The sequence below is a fragment of the Hippoglossus stenolepis genome, chromosome 2, assembly GCF_022539355.2.
Source record: "Hippoglossus stenolepis isolate QCI-W04-F060 chromosome 2, HSTE1.2, whole genome shotgun sequence".
Classification (NCBI taxonomy): Eukaryota; Metazoa; Chordata; class Actinopteri; order Pleuronectiformes; family Pleuronectidae; genus Hippoglossus; species Hippoglossus stenolepis.
The window spans coordinates 12,200,407-12,223,656 of NC_061484.1; the positions used below are offsets into that span (position 1 = coordinate 12,200,407).

General features: G+C 39.4%; 1 protein-coding gene across 1 annotated transcript in view; it reads left to right on the forward strand.

Moving 5' to 3' along the window:
• Positions 1-23,250, forward strand: part of tusc3 (tumor suppressor candidate 3) — a 66,414-nt gene that overhangs the window by 15,421 nt on the left and 27,743 nt on the right. The window contains exons 2-6 of the mRNA XM_035183491.1: positions 12,353-12,522; positions 17,249-17,366; positions 19,750-19,890; positions 22,241-22,381; positions 22,765-22,854. Coding sequence (XP_035039382.1) covers positions 12,353-12,522; positions 17,249-17,366; positions 19,750-19,890; positions 22,241-22,381; positions 22,765-22,854 — 660 coding nt within the window. The remainder of the gene's footprint in view (positions 1-12,352; positions 12,523-17,248; positions 17,367-19,749; positions 19,891-22,240; positions 22,382-22,764; positions 22,855-23,250) is intronic.

Genomic DNA, 23,250 nt, shown 5'->3' on the forward strand with positions numbered 1-23,250 from the left:
AGTGGTCTGGCCAATACTCACAAAGCACCATTGTGATGTCACATGACATCATGATGCCTTGCATTTGCATAAGCATGCCCAGCAGCTAGTGTAGCAGGCCCAACTAACAAAGTCAGGTAAAGCAAGAGCAGAGGCTGTTATTTCCTACATGCGCTGGAAGTAGTTGACCAATCACAACAGAGTTGATCACCTGGCCAATCAGAGCAGACTGGGCTTTTCCCGAAGGGGGGCTTAAAGAGACAGGAGCTAAAATCAAGGTGCTGAAGTTTGACAGTATGAGGAACGTGATGCGTTTTCTGAACATTAGAGCATGTAAACCATTTTAAGTAATCACCCAAATTTAAATTATGAACCTGAATATGAGCAGAACAGTTCTCCTTTAACAAAACCCAAGTTAAGCTAAAACCAAAAACTGACTTTGCTGCCTGATTGATGGAGAGTGCTGGCTGCTTGGTCATTACTTAAGGGAAAAAAAGATTAGTACTCTTATAGGCTCAGCCCTCAGTCAAAAATATTACAGTGTTGAGTTAGTGCTCGCCCTTCAAAACTCATATTTCAGTATATGTCACAGGAAACATTTGTCACTTCTCTTTCCAGAAGTTTCTGCTCTCAAGTGTCAAGTCTCTTTATCGAGTGGCATGTAATTAATAAAAGAAGTGGGCAGTACAGCATATTTCTTTCAAAACTTCTGCTTGTTCTATTTGTATATTGAGGAGACACTATATTTTATAATATAATGGATTTATAAATAAAGCCGAATTTAAAAAAGGGAAAAGTGACTGTTTTCACTTCTGTTTCTTCTTGCATCCGTCAATTCGTTTTTTTATACTGTAGCATTGAACTGGGCTCAGTGCGAACTTTGAATTTGTCTATAACCTTCCTTCTCATCTCTTCTCTGAAAATGTACTCGTAGTTTTTGAGATCCTTTGATTGAAATACTTGGGGAATTTCTCATTCTAATTTTATGTAAGATGGGTTTTCGAAGGATTCAAAGCAAGCTTTGCCTCATTTTCTGTTTTCTCGTCGGTGCTTAATTAAACCTTAAGACCAACCACAGCCTCCCCAATGCAAATTGCTAAGCGAGTGGAATGCAAAATTTTAATCTTTCTGCCTGAATCATTTCATCAGAAACACACATAAATATTTGAAGCCAAGCACATAATGCAGGCAGACAAAAAGCACTGTGCGCACAAGTACATACAGCCCCAGTGTGAGTACGACCCCAAAGATGTAGAATCTGGAATCTGTGTTATTAATTGTTTCCTTTTAGCCCACTTCACAGTGAGAGGGAGCTGAATTAGGGATAAAAGGCAGTGTAACACTTAATGGTATCATGCCCCCTACATTGTGACGAATCAGCTATGTGAGAATGAAATGACTTTGCTGCAACTGCCACACCTCCAGGACTCAATTTATGGGTTCTCTTTTTTGAAGATTCTCAGCATTAAAGTGAGGTCCAAATACATTTTTCTTTTTGTCTGTTTTTGCCCTGCAGTGTCTTCCTTTTAGTTTGGGCAGAAAAGTACGGCTGCTTTGGATGGTTTGTTTTGACCTCAATTAGAGTTAGAGTAACACTTACTGAACCTTAAGCCTGAGTTGAGTCTTGAGTCCCCAGTGTTCAAGTCCTAGTCTTAGTGCATGTCACCAAAGAAGAGTCTAAGTTGAGTCCCCGTTACTAAGTCTGAGTCTAAGTCAGTGGTTCCCAAATGGTGTGCCAGGCAAGTCCAGGTGTACCATGGGATTTTGTAAGAAATGTACAATATTATTATTGCTATACTACTACAGGCCTCCAGAGTGCGACCATTTAAATCTGTAATGTGCGACTAAAATGTTCTTTTGTCTCATCGGTGTGCCAAGCATTTAGCTGGTATTACTCTGTATTTGATTGAGTCGTTTCGCATCCTCTTCTCATCTCCACTGCGGAGTTTACACTCACAGGCTCCTGGCTGGCCCCGCCCCCCACTCACTCACGCACTGACACATGTGAAGGAGAGGAGGAGGTGAACGAGGTGATGTATATTCGAACAGTGGAAACAGAAAGTGTGAATACAGAGTTTCCACTACGGACCAATGCTGTGAAACGATTAGCGTCGCTGCTTCAGGATCTGAGCAGAAGCAGTGGTTGGTTTGTAGCGTGTCAGAGTCTCTGTCTGAGTGTCTGAGCAGACACACAAACACAACATTGATTATTGTGAAGGGCCTACCTCAGTATTTTTGAGAATGCACCAAGTTTCCTTGTTCAGTTTACAGCTTTCGTAAATTTCTTTCATATTCAGGCAAAATTATTGTACACTGAAATATACTTAACTAAATCGATATTCAAACAAATCAAATGGAATCAAACCCAGCCCTAAATAAATTACCAATGCATATGGGAACTGTCAAGATAAGGTATAATAGGTGTATTACTGCGGTGCCAAATGGCGCAGTGAACATTTTTGGGTGCAGGGTGCACCAGCGCAACCGATGTTAAGAGTTAGTCTGTAGAACTGATACAAAAAGTTACGATTTATTATATCAGATATTTCTATGCACAAATTCCTCAATACAGAGGTAAATTCTTTACCCCAAGAAATTATTAAAAAACCTTTGGAACCGGAATCTTCGCTGTTGGCCAGTGTGAAGGAGAGAAACTTAAAAAAAGAGAAACGCAGGTATAAATGGATAACAGGGGTTTTGCATGAATAAGAATATATATATATATATATATGTTTGTATGAATATATATATATATATATATATATATATAATTGGGGGCATCACTTAAAATCTGAACTCAAGTGAGATTCACGTCTGAGTCCTGAAGTCTATTGATTTTTCCTTTACCTATAGTCAGCTAATTTATCACATAAAGGAGCGTTTTGGAAATTGGATTTCAAGTCAGTTATCTGATAAATATCCATATCCATTCTGCCATGTGAAGATGTCGCATGGCTTGCCAACTTTCTTACCTTTGCTTCGCTGGTGCCTAGTATTAAGGACTGATTAGGAGCTTAAAGGGTATTAAATAAATTAGAAATCCGTAACTGATGCACACTAATATCAACTTTGCCCAGTAGCTGCTTGCTAAATCTTTCACATCATAACTCACTTTTGACATGATTGTTTTCCAATTTGCAGCTCTTGTCATGATGAGTTGTGTTTGGTATTACCAGCATAAAATATTGCTAGGTAGGTATACTTAAAATTCCCTACCTGAAGAGATAACATTACCCGCATGTTAGGCCTGCATCTCCATATTCTGCTATTTTAATTAGTGTCTGTACTAATTTGGCTTTATTCTTAATGTAACTGCAGATTTCTCTTCTTTTTTCTTTCTTCTTAGTTTTAACTTGCTCTGGTGATTTTCCTCCTTTCTTCTGCCTTACTCATCCCGTTTCCCCCACATATTTTCATTTATTGTCCTCTCCTCCTTTTTGGCATTGTTGCGGGAAAAAGTATAGTGACCATATGCTCCCTGAGTGCTTGCGTTAAGTCCCTATTGTTTTTACAGTAGGATTGGCCTCTTGGCCTTCGTGTCCGTCCCCAGTTTTTATTGGGATGCCTTTATAACAAAATCAAACTGCACTGATGCCCCATAAACCCAATCGGCGCTCTGTGCTTTCCCCAGAGAAATTATATCTGCAAACACAGAGGAAAAGACAAATAAAGGGGGAAGAAGGGGTGAGTCCAGGTCAAGCAGAGTGACTAAACAATTAGCCTCAGCATTCTGCTCCTATGGTGTGACAGATTAATGCAAGTAGAATAAATCAAACCCACACTTTTGTTGACGTTTCCAATGACGAAGCCAACTGGTTCGCTTGTTGTCTGCATGGCCACACAACACAATGCATTGTTCATACTGTACTTTATTTTTCTATGTGTTTTTGAATGTGGCGATGAACAATTTTATCACCTCTTACCCACAATCACAAATATCTTACTCAAGATGTACAGATGCATTTTATTAGGTCCTTTCTTGGACCATGTCCAATAAGTTGTTATCCTGCTGACAAACAAACAAACAAAAGAAACCAATGTCTTAAAACGGTGAACACATAACATCATTGTAATTTCTAAACTTGTTATCTTAATTGTGTTGTATTGTAATGTGGTGTCCTCCCCATGAAATTTCAACCCAGTCATCCACACAAATGCTTTTTACCATTTTATCATATTCACTTTTTATTTCAGCTTCAAAGTTAGACATATCTCCCCCTATAACTGGTATTTTAAAGTTTAAAAGTTGACTTGTTGAAACTCATATACACCCTAAACCACAAAAATACACAGAAGATCTTTGACAAGCTCCTCAGGGAAAGGAGATGACAGAAGATTTAAAATGTCACACCGTGTGTCTGGGAGGTTTGGAGAGAAGCTGTAATCTATAAGCGAAAAAATAAAAAACAATCTTAAGATGTTCTGTAAGCATCATGGAGACAGACACAGAGACTGGTACTAATCGGGGAAAGATATACAAATAAAATCACCGAAGGGTGACAGACAGGAAGATGCATGGACAAAGGCAGGGGAAAATGCATATATTTCAAATAATTGTTATTAGGCCGATAAGCTGACAAATCCTGCTCACCCCCCTTCCACTGACAAGTCATGGTGTTTCTGTGAATCACAGATTATGGGCTGACAAACGTGGAACTGACACAATGAAAGCATGTTGGTTTGATTCAATAGAGGTGAGAGAAGGAAACAATAACGCTGACAGACAAACTGACTCACACAGAAACACTGTCAAAATTTGTGATGGTATATGTTTTTATATCTCACTGTAATAACTCTTCCCTTTGTCCCTTTACTCACAGGATTTCACATACTGCTTTCAGTGCATCTCCTGTCTCCGCTTTCTGCTTAATCAAATCCTCTCGTCCTCTATGTCTTAAACCTCTCGGTCACCTTCTGCCCCTACATTTGTTATTTAATTTAAACACAGGAATAAAGTTAAAAAAACATCAAATTTCTGAGTAATATTGCTTTTTCTCTTACCCTCTCATTTGTTCTATGTCTCTGTGTTTTAATTATTTTCAGTTTAGCTCAACACAGAAAGCCCCTAAGTCATCATGAGGACACCAGAAATAGACTTGCTGCAAGTTTTGTTGGTTTTTACAAAGGGCAGTACTCTCTCTCTCTCTCTCTCTCTCTCTCTCTCTCTCTCTCTCTCTCTCTCTCTCTCTGTGTGTGTGAGAGAAGAAAGAGAGAGTGAGTGTGGGTGATAATGGATGACTCTTTGTTCCTTGTTACACGAAGCCAATTTCCAGTAATCCCCCTTTCAATGGGTGAATCAGAGGAAACTGTAAAGGAGCCTGATGGCCCAAGCCGAGACCCATTCACTTACAATAGACCTCTGTTTAGGCTGCTCGGAGCAAGGGATTTTGGGTTGAACAAATACTAGCTTGACAAGATGAGGGTTCACAGATCAAACCCTTCGCTGGCTGGGTAAATCTAGACCGTCCCCAGTAACTACAAGACACTTAAAAGTGCTCCACTGTGCTACTATAATGGTGAATGTTATGCCCTGATATTGATTACTACCTAGTATTAAAAACCAGATCCTCAGCACTTCCTCTGTCTGTTTTTTCGGCTTGTTCTTGACAAGAGTGCTATTTTCTTTTTTACAGGTATGAAAATCAAACTCATGTACATCATTTAAATGTTGCAACAATATAGGTTTACAACAGCGGGGCTTTCTCTAATGTGTAGACCAGTGGTCACCAGCCTTTTCGAGCCCAAGATCACTTTTTAATTCCAAACTTAAGCTGAGATCTACCATTATATTACATTTCATTAAAGGCTGAATGTACAAGAAATAAATATACACAAAGAAGGGCAGTTGTGCAACTTTTTCTATTCAATGCACAATATTCAAATTAATATCAATTTATATTTACAATGCAAAATATGTAGCTTCTCAGTTCCACAACATGTTCTGCAGAGGAGCTGCTACTGTATGTTTTACATATAGGCTTTGATTTGAATATGGCCACAAATATGATTATTACCCTGTATGAAAGAAGTCCCTTGTACGAACATAAACACCAGTACTACACAGTATGAAGCCGTGCATCTTCAGCTCTTGCAAATATTTCACAATAATAACCCCTTTTTAAACACGGGAGTGCTTTTATTTTGAAAAGGCATACAGAAAGTGTTGCAACCATTTGTTTGTGACATAAATTCATCAGATAAACATTAAGAATCAGGTTAAAGATGGGTCTTTGATTGTTATCGACAGACCGAAAGATGCGCATCTTCATACCGTAGAGTCTTGACATTTACTTTAGTACATGAACCAACTTGTTCTTGAAGGAAATGCAGGAGATAAACCTGCAACTCCAACGCCAGTAGCGGACACACAGCGCGTGTGAAAAACAGAGAACAGACACACAGCTGATCTGCGGCGCGACGACAGCCAGTGAGTCCAGAGAGTTGGGGGATCGACAGTGAAGACTGGGGATCGACCGGTAGATCGCGATCGACGGGTTGGCGACCACTGGTGTAGACCATACAATTTAAAATTAATTAAAGAGAGAGGGTGGGATGTGTCAGGAAGTGACGTGTCTGTCCTCTCTGGCATGTTGAGTGTAGGTCAGCTCTTAAAATACTCGGCTCACTCATTATTTGACGGAACAACTTAGCTGATTGACAGTCACCACCTGACTGCCTCCTTAATTCACTGACTGAATCTTTGATTGACTGACGTCAACTCATTGATATGCTGTTGAGCTGATTCGCTCCCTGGATAAATAATTATGTGGCTTATTGGTTACACATCTGGCTGGGCGACTGACCTTTTGTGTGACAGCTCTCGGGCTGACTGGCCGTCGGGTGTAGTGACTCTATGCCTGACTAACTGTTTGGCTGACGAACTTCTCTGATGTCCCCTATAGCCTCTAACTGTGAGGTCATCAGTACTTGAGTCAGTCCTGCCCTACTCTCCATGTCTTCCTTTTTATGTTTCCTATTTTCCGTCTGTGCATCTCATCATATTTCCTTTCGACACTGCTGCTATTTGTTTTGTTTTTTTAAAGTAAAATTTACTGTTTACTTATTCTTTATTTAGCTGCATAATCGGGCTCTCAGCTCACTGCACATACTTTGTGTTGCAAGAAATGTGGAAGTAACAGGGAGCAGCTGAAAAGCAGATAATTGGAAAAGAAAAACATACTTTTGAATTGTGTGTGTGTGTGTGTGTGTGTGTGTGTGTGTGTGTGTGTGTGTGTGTGTGTGTGTGTGTGTGTGTGTGTGTGTGTGTGTGTGTGTGTGTGTGTGTGTGTGTGTGTGTGTGTGTGTGTGTGTGTGCGCGCGCAGATGCTCCGTATTTTCCACGGAGGAGGTGCATGTTTGTCTTTCTCCACCTGACCTTCTAGTATAAAGTCTGTAGAAATCCAGGAGAAGTCCATTTGGCATGTTGAGGACGCTTTTAACACGGGCCTGACGCAAAAATGTTGTGCATGTGTGAAAGGGAGACTACGGGTAAACTCCGTTCTCTGGATTTTACCCGGAGGTCATGTCTGAAAATGGCTTTACTCACTCAGTGTAGATGTGATTCATTTTAGTGCCCTCTGTGCTCACTGGGGTAGAAAATAAATACCTTAATGGTCCTAGGCTGTTTGGAGAGCTTATGTATTGTACATGTTTGTGTATGTGGATCAGATGAAGCAGGGAGTCATAACACTGATGTGAGGGAGTCTAACATAAGATATTCAAAGAGCTCCGTGCAGAAAGTGCTCTTTATGAGAGTTTTAACTACTTTGCAGATTACAGGCATCATTCTGTCTTAATACAGGAAATAGATACGACCGTGAATTCTTAGATAGTTGACCTAAGTACCTCAGCTGAACCAGGCATATTATTTGAATCCATCATGGTTAGTGGCAGGCATTTTGTTTTTAATGAGCTTCCTCTTTTAGCACAAGGTGTTTCCTTTTCAGCTTCTGTGTTAATGTTTGTTATACAAGAACAACAGTTTTACCATGTTTACCTGTTGTAATTATAAACTCAATACATGATTTAAAGTGTTTTTAGGTTTCTGAAGGGCTAAAACAAAACTTACAATTAATAGATTTGAAATAAATCTTTTTTCCATTCTCCCTTAGTTATTTATTTTTTTTACAATTAACCAGCATTTGGCGCCTTACAGAATGTTTGTACGGTCACATGTGTAGACAGCTCATATTCCTAGAGGCCAGTGTTGTCAAATGACTGAATTACTCATTCTCATCCCTCTCGTGTAATTATTTTCTGACACTTAATATTTTGCAGGAGCCCACCATCTGTGACAGATGTCATTCTTGGCTGTTTGACAGAATTTCGCCCCTTCATTTCAAAACTCCACACTTCAAGATTCGCGCGTCATGAATTTATTTACTTTAAGTGTTCAGAGACTCCTGCAGGTTAACGTGGACGAACCAAACACTTTTAATGCCGATTAACTGTAGTTACACCTAAGTTACACTAGTAATCGCTCCATTCAAAAACAATATCAGCTGGAATAAATTAACATGGAATTGCTTAGCCCTGAAATATGCAACCGAATTTTTTTCAACCTAAGATTGTAAATATCCTTTTTTATATATGTTTTATTTTACTATTGTAGGTTCTTTGCAAAAATACTGCACCCAAATCTTACAAAAAACAATATATTCATACTCAGAGTCCAGGTTCACTAACCTTTGAGCAAAAATCATTAGCAATAGCAATTAATTGGGGAAAACATTGAGCTTCTCATTTTATACTGGTTCTGAGCATCATTGTCACTAGTTAAAATAATAAATACACTGATTGTCCACCATGTCGTCATAACCATAATTAACTGAATAATAGACCTTCAATAAACAGTTTGTGTGTCTGCATACTGCCTGTCAGCACGAGTCAAAGCTTGTTAGAGAAGAACCACCTCTAAACAACCACCAGTTTTTCTCCTGTTCCAACAAATCCAACAGGGTAAGACGGCTTAGCCTGTTCAATCATGTCACTGTCTTCGGAATAAACTTTATTGATGATTTAATGATTTAAGCTTTCAGACTTTTCATTTTTTAACCATGGCCTTCAGTATTTGGGTGCTGATAAAAATGTCACATACATAGGCTATTATTTAACGTAAATGAAGAATGCGATCGCACTCGATATTGGCAGATACCCAGCATTGAAAGACTCAAAAAGTTGATTTTGACATGAACAGTACTAAACAACAAAAATAAATGTTTACATTTTAGCAGAGTTGCTGGTGTGTGTGTGTGTGTGTGTGTGTGTGTGTGTGTGTGTGTGTGTGTGTGTGTGTGTGTGTGTGTGTGTGTGTGTGTGTGTGTGTGTGTGAGACCATCAGCCATAAGGACGATGGCCCAACCTTAGTATGTGTGTCTGTTTAGTTTTCAGCTTATTAATCTTATTAAACAGTGTTGGTAGGACAGGTTATATTTAGACTTTCCAAACAACAACTTATGCCTAAAAACATGCGCTACAGTATATTACAGCATCTCCTCGTCAGCTGCCCTCCTCTCCACTGTTTTTCAGCACCTTTATCATCGCTTACACTTCCCTTGCAAGTATATTTTGGTATATTTACAGCTCAGTTGTTTGTGTGTGTGTGTGTGTGTGTGCTCTTGCAGAATGTGAGTAAGGCGGTGCATCATTACTGCCAGCATGATTGGCATCCAGGACTGACAGCTCTCCCTTTCTGGCTGAATGCACACGAGCAAAAACTTTAGAGATAAATTAAAGACAAAGGTGCACAGGAAGAACAATATACCTTCTGCGATCGTGCAGTCCCATTTGTGTGTGGTTGTGGTGCTGTGTTGTACTCGTATTTAGTCAGTTTCTTGGTGAACTTTCCTCATCGTACTTTACATGGCTCATTGGTGCTGGAGTGTGTTGTCTGAAGTGAACAACTAATACAGGATTAACACGTGTCTTACGGTCTCTCTTTGCTGCTTTTTCTGCGTGTGCGTGTGCGTGCGCGCGTGCTGTGCGTGCTTATGAGAGAGAGATATATTTTGTGCTCGATTAGCAGCAGGAGTGAGGTGCAGTGCTAAATAATTTAGCTACTGTCTACTTGATCCCATACTAGTGAACTACTGGGTAGAAAGATGGAAGGGGAGGAAGAAATGGAAAGACACTGTACACAAAGTAGCTTGAGATGCTCATACTATCATGGAATAAATTACTTGTAGATTGGAAAAGGAATTTTTGAAAGAGTACTGCTACAAAAAAGCCCACAATATCTCTCTGCTGCCATGTGAGACTTGCATGCGTATGCTGGTCGTCAGCAGAGGATGAGACGCACGGAGACTGTTGTAACCTTGTCGAGGAGGTCAGTGCACTCAGCTGGCTCGGGTGGGCAAGACTTTATAATAATCCATTTAGAAATAAACAATAAAGTGGGCACAGCTTTGTTGGTTACATGTCCTGATAAAAATAGAGCAAATTCAGCATCAAGCTGCCTTTAGGTTTTTTATTTTTGAGACTCCAGAAGTGTTTAGTGGACTCAAACACCTCACCCATCCCTCTATTGGCATAGTGGTGAGTAGATTCCATTTTTCGGTGAACTATCACTTTAAGCTTTTCTTGTATAAAATTCTAAAATATATATCCTATATCACCATTCATCTTAAAAATAATAATACAAATCCAATATGCCGAGCCCCAGTTACTACTTGTTGTAAACTATGAGTAGAATGATTTTTATCAATGCAAAAAATACAATAAACATTTACTTAAATTACACATTCCCCACATGAGTTAAGAAAAGAGAAGAAATTGACATTCATCCATATCAATAGCATCTTTATGTACTAAAGATGCTGCTCAAGAGGTAGGGCTGGGCGATATGGAAACAAATCCTTGTACGTGTCCTAATCTGATCCGTGATAGTGTTTATTGGTAAAGTGTAAAATGAGCGCAGGTCAGTGGAGGAGTGAGGAGGAAGCAGACTCCGCCAGAGACTGTGACATATACAGGAGGACTGGACCTTTTAATGTGCGTCTGTCCTGATCCTGAAGCAGCGCTGGTTATAATTATTCAGCGGTGGAAACCCGCTAAAACAATGACCGTAGTTGAAAACATGTTTGTGTCTGTCTCTGCACCGATGCAGAGTCGTCCACCTTTATGAAGCAGCCCAAACATGAGCACGTGTGCTGCTGCTCCGAAACTCTGTGCGGTGTCCGTCAACCTAACATGACTTTGCTGTAACTCTATTCCAGCTACATGATTGGTGCGGCGCTATTCTCATTATCATTGGCTGTTTGTGTTGTCTGTCACAACATGGATGGAATGAGTTCTATCGACGTTATATCGACATGTCTTATATTTCTATCGTGATAATTATCGCTATCGTTTTATCGCCCAGACCTATAAAGAGGTAGTAGACTCAAATTTGTCCTCAAAGTTTAATACTGTAAATTTGCATATGCTTGTCGGACATATTTTTTTCCTGCTGTACAGTTTGATCAGCAGAGTTTGGGAAACAAGTGTTTCATCAGCAGTTTTCAATATTTCATCAGCCGTCGGTTCGGAGCTCAAGTTTTGGCAAAGCTGATGCTGGTGGGAACTAAGCAGTGTCCTGCTGAGAAATCAAACAAAATCATGCAGACACACAGGCAGGAATACACACAGTACAAGGACACTTTGTGTATGTGCATGAATACACAACTAGCAACACTTAGTCATTACCGTGCCCCTTTATGTGACTTTGCCACAATTAGCATTTCAGCTTTAGAATCCTTGCAAAGGCCCTAGCTGATGTGTGTACACATGTCTCCTGTGTGTTATTTACCTCTAGTGTTGTGTTCTTGTGCTGACTCTGTAGTGACCTTTTAGCTAAGCTGGGCCGGATATAATCAACAACGGACAACAATTTATACACAAACATAAAGCTGCACATTTTTCTGTGCACACACACACACACCTAGACTGCCAGGTCATGGTTCCTTTTCTGTAAATAATGGTTAGGTTTGTTGCATTCCAGATTCTTTGCATACCATTAGTCAGTACAGGTCATGAGTCAAACCTATTAAAATTTAGATTTAGTAACTTGGATCCGGCAACACCTTGCTCTATTTCAGCTGTGGTCTTTTAAAGCTGCAAGTATAAACTGTACAGCAAAGCTTCTCCTGGCCATGGAATAGTTGGAACTTTATATCATTTCAGAGACACTGCCTTTATTTCAGCCAACACAAGTCAAGGATTTTGATATATTCCGTAGGGAATCCTAGTGATATCTGCAGAGTTTACGATTGCCTTTATTTTGTATCTGCTGTTACCTAGCATTGTTCAAATCACGGGAATTACTCTTCTGATTCAATCTGAAAATCCCAACAGCAAACATTGTCCTCTCTGCACTTTGTCTTGTCTGTGTGTTCAGAATGTGCTGTCGGAGAAGGTTGACCAGATGATGGAGTGGTCCTCTCGGCGTTCGGTCGTGAGGATGAACGGTGACAAGTTCCGTCGCTTTGTCAAGGCCCCACCCAGGAACTACTCTGTCATCGTCATGTTCACCGCCCTGCAGCCTCAAAGACAGTGTTCCGTCTGCCGGTATGCACACACACACACGCACACACACACACACACACACACACACAATGCCAAAGCACCTTCTGTAGGCCACAACCTGGCATAGCAGCTTTTCCTCCACCCCTTCCTTTGTTGCCTCTCTATTGTCTGAGATAACTCTATTGTCCTCACGAAAGCTTACTCAGTGCACTAAAGTTCACCTACAGGGGAACACACATGCATGCACATGCATGCACAAGTGTTCTCGAACTCATCTAAAATTATACATATACTTCTTCCTCTCTCACACACACACACACACACACACACACACACACACACACACACACACACACACACACACACACACACACACACACACACACACACACACACACACATAGATGTGCACTTCTTGGGAAACACAGAAAACAGCTTTATATAACAAGAACCTGTGGGTCACATTGACATTTAGATCAAAGAGACTCCAGCCAGCCATACAACCAAAGGAGAATGAATAAAAAGACCAACAAGACCTACTTACCCACTCGCATACTCAGGGCTTTTAATACATTCAGGAGATTTTTCAAAACCCCAATAGCGAGCTTGAAATTGGATTTTTTTTTTATGAACAAAACCAGCCTTGCATCATGTATGCGGCAGAATCAAGTGCGACATGGCAAGGTCAAGCATTACACTGACTTGATTTAAATTTTTACTTCAGAATTTAAATGAATTCCCATCTGAATCAAACTGAATCAAACTATTCTAACTCCCTGTCAAGCCCGATGTTTCAGCACCATGGACAGCTCTGCACACAGCACTAGTTCATTTGTGATGACTGTGTAGCTGTCCATGGTCCTGAAATCTACTTTGTCAGTGAAAATCTGATGCATACACTGTTTTTCTGGGATTTGAATGTCTCAGTTGCAACATGAATAAAATGACTTATGCTATATTCTATTATCATGATGGCAGCTGTGAATATGGGACATATTACTGAAATTGCAGCATGGTGAGCAGAATCAAACATTATAACAGTAAATAAAAAAATTGTAATCATTCAGCCATACCCACTTTTATTATAGGCATTGTCTTTTAGCCTGTTAATGGTATGAACACCACAATCTAAGGCATCTAACAGTGAAGGGGAACACAACCTACTGTTTGGATTGCCTACAGCAAGACTTTTTATACACAACTAATGTGTAGCTATGTAGCCAATTTGTATCTGCAGATTTATTGTATACATCCAAAATAATAGGGCCCTTTATTATTTCTATTGTATTTTTCTCTGAGTCATTTGATTTGCAGTCAGTGCTCATCTTTATCTGTTAGATGAACACGTGGTTTGATATTTCATGCTTGCTTCTCCCTTTTGCATTCATACATAGGTTGAGGCTGGCCTGATGTTTAAGAATCACTGATTTCCCCCACAAATCACTGTCTCTCTCTTAAAAAGAATAATAATTTGGTAAAGCTAAGTTAAAATTAGCAAATTTTCTAATAAATTATGAGTCATATTTCTTAATTGACATTCACCGCATTAGATTGTGTGGTGTACATTATGTTTTGCATGTGCTGCATAAACCAGGTAGTTGACCCATGTCCTGTTGTTTTTTGGGAAGTAAACTAATGTTTACTAATTAACAAAAAAAAAATATTTTTCTATATGTTCAAATGTACGTTTACTTATTCATATTTGATGAGCTTTACTGAACTTCTCCAGAGTTCTTCTCCAAGACGGGCATAATAGACAGTATTTTAATAACACAGAGACAAACGCATTTTGTTTTTGTTTGCTTGGCACGGCCATAATTAAGTACACACTTGCCAAAAGCAGGTTTACGCACGTTTTCTCTGTGGGCTGACCCTAAGACACACACACACACACACACACACACACACACACACACACGCGCGAACATTTATCTGTTTATCTCAGAAGCGATTGCTCCCTTTCTTATCAAGGAAACAGCCCACTTATCTCTATTTAATCGCCAGATTCATTTGTTAGCATCTACCCATTCAGCCATATTCCCTGCCTTACCTTGCCTTTTCTTTTCACCAGTCTGCTTCTTTCTCTCTTTATTTGTCTGTTTGTCCCACTTCCTACAATTCCCCCAGCCAGTTTTATCATATTAACACAAGCAATTGTATGACATCATTAGTAAAAGACAGCAAGAGGGAGAGCGTAAGAGATGGATGTCAGATGGTGACCTGAGAGTCTGCGTTAAGAGGACCGTCAGGCAGTAAAAAAGATGGCTAATCACTGGGGTCCTCACTCCCACATCACTCTTCAGCTTTGTCCGCTGGTCCATACTAAGTATCCCTTTCACATTAGAAACTCACAGTAGAGATGGGATTAATTCAGGTTTACTCAAAGATGACAGACTCCACGTTATATTCATTTTCAAGCTTAGTGTTGATGGTATGGTGAGAGTATTTTCACACAATGTATCATCACCTATAAATTATCAAGTGACTGAAAAAAGAAGGCAGACAGTGATGCAACAGTTGAGCGACAACTCCAGCTGAACCCTGAACAGACGTTTGTAGCTCAATAAAACTTTCCTTTACTGGAATAATAACTACTCTATATATTTCCTAATTTTGGCTACTAGGTACATTTTGCATAGTTCAGTGGGGTTTATTTATATTAAATTATATAATATTATATTATATATATACATGCATGCATGAATTTGCTTCCATAGATAAGATGGGGGCCATGCATTTTGTCCTTACTCTCAAACCTGATGCTCAGTCAGATTTTGGGGTCCATGTCAGTAGTTGAGACCAGTTGGATTTGTGGAACACACACTAAATATGAACATGTGAAAACATTGTATTAAATGCATTTGAATTAATAAAGGTGCTTGTGACATCATGTTAAGCATGCGGCAACAATTTATATTAAGCTTTTGTCAGTTTGACACGATGAACAAGCAGATAATGTTAAATGGAAACATACAATACACATAAAACTAAATGCCTTATGATGATTTTCTGACTTTCGGGCTAAAATGGTTTAACTTATTTCTTTCTCACTGCAATATTTTATTTTGTTTTTTTAGAAGGTGATGAACAAACCCACCAAACCTCATCAGTAAAATATTCTTATATCATTAGGACATTTGTCAGGAAGCTAAATAAACCACACATGAATAGATGACACGGCCTGTCTGCACATTAAAGTGTATATCTCTGTGACACAGAGACAGTTCCAGCAGAGGAGGGGTTCCCAGACAGAGATGAGCACCACTGTAATCCCTGACAGTCTGCTGGCCTCAGTTTCAACATCTGACTCATCGGCATCATCTCAGCTCTTTTTTTTTACTTTAGACACTTCAAAGGGACTGTCCTAACATTAGCTTTGCAGATAACAACGTAACATCAGTGCACATAACAGATCCTGACAGATGATTTCTCTCTAATTAAAGCCGACACAAGAGGCAGTTGACATAAGGCATAATGTCAAAGTGAAGGAGAAAGTCTTAAAAAGTCTGAATCAAGAAGAGATGGCTTTGTGAAATTGAACTTTTCATTTTGTCATGCAGAAGGTGAGAGTAATGTGCTGGTGCAACCTTGGCCTGACCACTGACATTAGACTGTGAAGAAAATAGAAAATTATGAGTGAGGTTCAAAAAGAAAAGAGAGGAAGAGAGAAATGAAAATGCAGTATCTTCTCATGTCCTTATAAGAACCTTATGGGATGAAGAGAGAAACGTCACCAAGGAGCTCATGTGCAGTTTGCTTTTCTCACTCCCTTCATCTTCTCTCGTTCTCCTCCCATTTTCCAACTCTTCTCATTTTTTAAATCTTGCACAGTCTCTAACTCCGTCCCAATACGCTTACGTCCTCCCTTTTTTACCATATCTCCAGCTACCATTTCTGTTTTTCAGGTTACTAAGTTGTGGATTTTCTTCCTCCTTTTTCACAATCCTATTTGCGTCTTTATGAATAAATGCCCTCAATTCATCCTTTGTGCAGTGCCTGTACCAATGGCCTCTCAGAATCAAAATCCGACCTCCTGTAGGACAAAGAGCAGCTCAGGAAATGGAAACAGATGGCAAAGTGGAATTACAACTGAGTACTTGTAAAAACATACTTGACAACAATGAAAACAAAACATCTTGAGTACACATTGATCCAGTCCGACTGCCACAGAATTGCTTCCATTCTGTTGGTAATACTTGCATCAGCTCCCTCTAGATGTGCAACGGAGGATACAAACTGATGTTTGTGTATAAGGAATTTTGATTCATCATTTATTCTTATTGATAATATAATTTAAGTCATGAAAACTATACAAGTATTTACTCCAAATCTAATTTTCTTGACATGAAGTTTCCACATATTTTCTTAACTTTAATTTCCCTGCATATTTTTGTGGTACAAAGATGCTAAGTCTGGTGTAGTGAAATAGATCCTAAGGCAGGACTCTTTGCAGGACTTGGAAGTATTAGAGACACATGTACTTCTTTAGTGCTAATTAAGGATCATTGACGGAATCAGTCCTGTTCTAGACAACTTGGTTATATGGATCTGAAATTGCGTTTCATTATGTTTTCGGAACTTTAGTAACTCCTGACTTTAGTGATACCTGCTGTTAAACAGGTTTACTTGCTATAGAAGAAATCCTCTTGAACAGAATAGTAATTATTAACACTGTATTTGAGTATTTGTGTGTGAGATAATGGGAGTATATTATTTGTGAAATACTTTTTTCTTGATCTTCGTTTCTTGTTTCATTGTCATCTTATAGGCAGGCGAACGAGGAATACCAAGTCCTGGCAAACTCGTGGCGTTACTCGTCTGCATTTTCCAACAAGCTGTTCTTCACCGTGGTGGACTACGATGAGGGAGCTGATGTTTTCCAACAGGTAACTAGTCGTTCAGTGTATAGACAATCCATTATGTAATTAACTGTATCATGGCCAAAATAATTGTTTATTGTGTTTTGTCTCTGGTTTGGCAAATGAATACAAAATACTACAAAATTCTAATATACTATGTTGGAGTGAAAGCCAGTTAAAATCAACCCATTTTGATTGTAATTTCATATATACCCCAATGGAATTATTCTCGTTTTAACAATGTTCACACATGGTTAAAAACCTTCATCATCACCCAACCCATGACTCTACAAAAACACATTTACACAGTTGTATGTAATCCACAGAAAACACAACTGGTCCTTGTTGCAACTTCAGTAGCTTCATTTACAATTTTTTCCGATCTGATTTAGTAATTAAAAACGTACCTTTCCATTTTAGGAGGGGTTAGTGTTTTTTTTTTTTTTCATATAATGGTGATTAATATGACAAAGTGCTAGAAAAACTAATTGGACAGCAAAAGTGTTTCACTGTTTTGCTGATATAGGATTAGCTTTATCACCGCACCCACCATATTGCAGAAGGTAATTTGCTCCATTAAATGAATAGCTGCAAAAAAAGTAGGAGGTTAAACACCAGCTTTTTATAAAAAGAAAAAAAAGGTCACTGTAAAAAGAAAGTGTTGTTGAGCAGACAAATATGATCCACTTTTATGAAAAGGATGGATGACTAATATATAACCTGGGTTATTATAATACAAGGTTATTCCTTTAAACAATGTTAAATCTCATAAAATCTGTTTTATTTTTCATCTGCTCTTGATCTGGTGACTTTGGCCTCTATAGGTAGATAAGCAAACATTACAGTCTCTGCTGTGCATGTAATGGTCTGCAGTGGCTTTTGACTGGGAGGGGCAGTGGTTTTCACTTTTTTCACTTTGCCATTGTGGATTTCAGGAATTTGTGTTGCGTTCTACCATTTTAACTTTTTTCTCTGGTGGGGCTGAGAGATGCTGGGTAGGGTAAAAAAAACCTTTAATCGTAGTCAGCACTAGAAACATACAAAATATGAAGGGACGTTTTCTTGTTCTACACTTCATACTCATAACTGTGCTCAGTTTAATTAGTCTAGTATTTCATATTTAATAGTTTTTAACATTTCTTATCTTTTCCTTTTTTTCTACTTGCCATGCTGCTTGGTTTGGTTTCTTTTCCTTTTTCCTTCTTGCTCTCTGGCTTTCAAGTGACTTCTTTTCCTTGAGACTATTTGATTTTTACGACTCTATCCACAGTCGCTCATGTCACAAAAAACTGCAATTGAACATTAGAAAATTACATCCACATCATTTTACTCTTTTTTTTCAGTTTGTTTGCTGGTGTTTGTATGTCCAATGTATATTTTGTACATATGTTTATCCGCTTATTCCACATGTATGTTTACAGTGTTGCATCAGTATACATATGCATGCTTGCGCACATGCTTGTAATCCATTATTCTAATTTATCACATAATGGGTGGTTTGAGAAATAACCCACATAGCAACCCTCTTCTCTTCTCTCTCTCCTCCTCTCCATTTTTATCTAGGTGTCTTTGGGAAAACAAAAGCAGTTGTCTTTATAGTTAAATAGGTGTGACACATTGAAGGCGGAAAACAGGAGGGAGAGATGAAAGTTGGGTGCAGATTTAGATAATCAACCTCTTTTCAAAGTGCTGAATTACCCACTTTTATTTAGCTGTGTTTGTGTGCGCGTGAGCGTTTATACGTGTGTTTGGTTGTTTGTATGTATTAAAATCAACAGACGGAAAATGTTTGCATAGAAGAAAAACATATTTATGCAAAGATAGAATTATTGGAATCATCCTCTCTATGCAATTATTAGCTGTGATAGCCAGCACACACCCACTCACTGTCTTGTATTTAAATCAGTACACACACACGCATACACACACAGAGAGGCATATAGCATGATATAAATGGAATACACTGGTCTAGTTTCTTATATATCATAATTTCTTAAGGTTATCTGTCGTCATTGCTCCTGTGCCATATTTTAGTATTTGGCATTTGGCCAATATAGAGTCCTCACATGATTTTTTAATTTTTATTTTTTTACAAGCTACAACTGCAAAGTCATTAAATTAGGAATAGCTTTCTATTATACAATATTATCATAACAATTCTAGTAATTTTCCGAATGTCTTATAGTGTTTCTCTCTTCATTTCCAGTAGGAACAAAATATTAAAGTTCAACCATTTGAAACATTATGTAAAGGGTGAATGCACGGTACCAGTTAATGTAGTCAGTCTGTTGATTGGGATATTTTGATCCATGATGTATTTTTTTTATCAATGGGTGATATGTTGACCAATATGTTTGATAGGTAGCACTAACCTGACTTCCTCACCCTCATCTTCTCCCTTTTCCTCTAGTTGAACATGAACAGCGCTCCAACCTTCATGCATTTTCCGGCCAAGGGAAAGCCGAAGAGGGCTGATACATTTGACCTGCAAAGGATTGGCTTTGCTTCAGAGCAGTTGGCCAAGTGGATTGCAGATCGCACAGATGTCCAGGTACTATGAACACAGATATTCACATTCACTCATTTGCATGATGCCATCATCCATCAGCGTCCATCCTCACCGCCGACGCAGGTGGATGTATCCTGCCAGGCACACACCAACATCTCAGTGTTGCTGCTATAACTAAGAGTTAAGTGTGAAAGGGCGGCAGCAAAGGTCCGCAAGCCAGAATTGAACTCCAGCAGCTGCAGAGGCTTGAAGCCTCGTTATGTGGTGCCAGCTCTACCACGTCAGCTATACGGCTCTGTTCTGATCATGTTTGTTGAGCCATGATCTGAGCTTTCAATAACATTACAGTATTACTTCAGTGTTGATTTAATAGCCTGTGTATCTGACACATGGAATAGCAGCTGAATGCAAGTTAATCTCACACACCTTATTTTTTATGAGCTTCTTGATCCAAATAACGAGGGTCATGGTTCAGTTTGACTTTAAATAACCATTTATAATCCTGCTAAATCAGTGGAATACTCTTTCAACAGACTGACCAAAATAGGCAAATGTCGTTTTTTTTTTACTGCAGCAAACAGGTTGGGTGTGAAAGCACCCTTTATCGTTGCAACAGCAGATGCACGTTGACCATGTCAAAGGCTTTAAAGCTTCAAGGAACAGGGTGTCACATGTACATGGGTGTTAGATGCCCTTGCTTAGAGGCACTGAAGTTGTTCCCTCCTGCGAGATGATATCTTCAACTGCTGGACTTTGCTGAACATCCTGTCAGCCAAGTACTGGCAACAATAGTCGAGGCAGCTCCCTGTTTTCTTGTTGATGGATCTGCAATCAAAAGACATTCCTTCAGTGTGTAGGAGAGGAGTGCACTTACACTAAGTGCTCAGCTTTCAGTTACTTGTGACTCTACAATGTACTATACTTTACATGAGACACCACATTCCTTTATAACAGCTGGATGTGCCCAGAGAACCTCCAAAGGAAGGAACCTAGGAGGCATCTCTCAGACTTTGAGGTTCGGACTCTCAAACACTTTGCAGCTGCAAACCACATCAGTGCATGCTGAATGAAGTCAATAATAATGCAAATATTATTAACTTTATTTGTATAGCACTTTTCAATACACTTGGACTTGGTAAAGGTGCTAGTTCACCGAGGTTTGCCGTGATTTCTTCCTTGATGGAGGTGGGACCAAAGACAATTACATCAGATTTGGAGAGGTTTAGTTGTAGAAAGTTGTTTGCCATTAGGTGTGTTATTACAGCGAGGCACTTGTGGAGAGTTGCAATGTTTCATTGGTCATTAGGACAGATAGTAATATAGAACTGTGAGTCATCAGTGTAGCAGTGAAAGTGGACATTTTATTTGCGGATGATGTTGCCACGGAGGAGCATATAGATCGACAATAGAATCGGACCTAGGATTGAACCCTTGGGGACACCATACCGCATGTTTCAGGTCATAGTCACTGAGAAACTCTGGTTGGAAAGGTAAGACCTGAACCAGTTTAAAGGCATGTGGGGGATTCCTGCCCTGTCAGTACTGGGCACCACATCACCTGCAAAGGGCAGGGAAACATCTCTGAGGTTTTCAAACTGAAAATTCTCCTTACTCTGCTGCTCCTTGAAACCCTGGCTATAAATGTCACTAACAGGATTGGGGACAATGGGCAACCTTGGCTGAGTCCAATACCCACTGGAAACGTGTTTCACTTTATGAGCACAGAAGAAGACACAGCCCTCATTTTTGTTCTACAAGGACTGGGTCGCCTGACGCAACAGCTACTGTACCCAATATGATATACTCCTTCAATAATCCTCACAGGGTACCTTTAGGGACATGGTCATATGCCTTTTCCAAGTCTACAAAACACATGTAAACTGGATGGTCATACTACAACCCCCTTAGCCCTCCCATGAGGGTAAAGAACTGTTCCACTGCTTAAAGGCCAGGATGGAATCTGCATGTCCTCTTCTAAATCTGAGGTTGGATAGTAGATATCAGCCTCCTTCCATGCACCCTGGAATACCACACTGGAATTTAAACACTCTGGAATTAACATGCAGGTTGAGCAGTGTGTTAATTCCAGTGTGCTACCCAGATCACTTGGAGCATACCTCTAATCCCTATTTTAGACTTAACTGATTATTATTTTTATCAAATCTACAAAAAGCCAAAAAAAACCTTTTCCTGCATCAAAAAGGGAGAATGGAGGATATTTATTCACAGTATTCATCACATTGAGATAGTTAATCACTATAACAATACATTTGAAATAGTGCTATGTACAAGTTATATGGTATTCATCTCTCTCTCTCTCTCTCTCTCTCTCTCTCTCTCTCTCTCTCTCTCTCTCTCTCTCTCTCTCTCTCTCTCTCCTCTTCCTCTCTAGATTCGTGTCTTCCGTCCTCCTAATTATTCAGGGACCATTGCTTTGGCTCTGTTAGTTTCTCTGGTTGGAGGTCTGCTGTATCTGAGAAGGAACAACTTGGAATTCATATACAACAAGACTGGATGGGCCATGGCTGCACTGGTATGACACACACACACACACACACACACACACACACACACACACACACACACACACACACACACACACACACACACACACACACACATTATACACTCACACTAGGTTTAACTTTGAATCCGCTGGGAGAACTTAACAATTGCTCTGCCAAAAAGACACACCTCCGCATTCCAGGGACATAAGTCAAGTGAGATTGTACTGATAAAAAATGTAAATGAAGTGACCTCACCTCATTAGAAAAGACTTTTGCATGTTCTAATAAAACATTTGTCATTTATCAAGTCATTTGTTCAGATTTACTCAGTTAAAAGATGACAAGTATTTCTCTGCTAATGATGTTAAACACCTGCTTGTCTCTGTTCCTCTCTCTGTGTTTGTGATAGTGTGTCGTTTTTGCAATGACATCCGGTCAGATGTGGAATCATATCCGGGGCCCTCCCTATGCCCACAAGAACCCCCAGAATGGACAAGTGGTATGAGTCACATTGTTTTTTCCTTCCTTTATATCCAAATGCATGAATTCATCTTTGTACTTCTTTCTTGCTCCTTCACTTTGGTTATTTCATCCAACTTTAATCTCTTCTCTACCTTCATTTTCTTTAATTCCTTGCCCCCATCCCGTTTTCCTTTTATCGTTTTCCCTTTACAAATGGTTTGTGTTTTTTCTAAAAATAATATATTTTAAGAGGAAGTTCAATGTGTTGTACATTGTGGTGAGTGAGGCTGTATTAGATCAGTGATAGAAACATCTGTGAGGCTGCTGGCCCCAAGTAAAACACACAATGTGCTTTTACCACCTGCTAACACATCAGAGCACAGTGTGTATGCATCTGTGTTACTGGACAGCTGGGAGCACTCCCTGTGTGTTA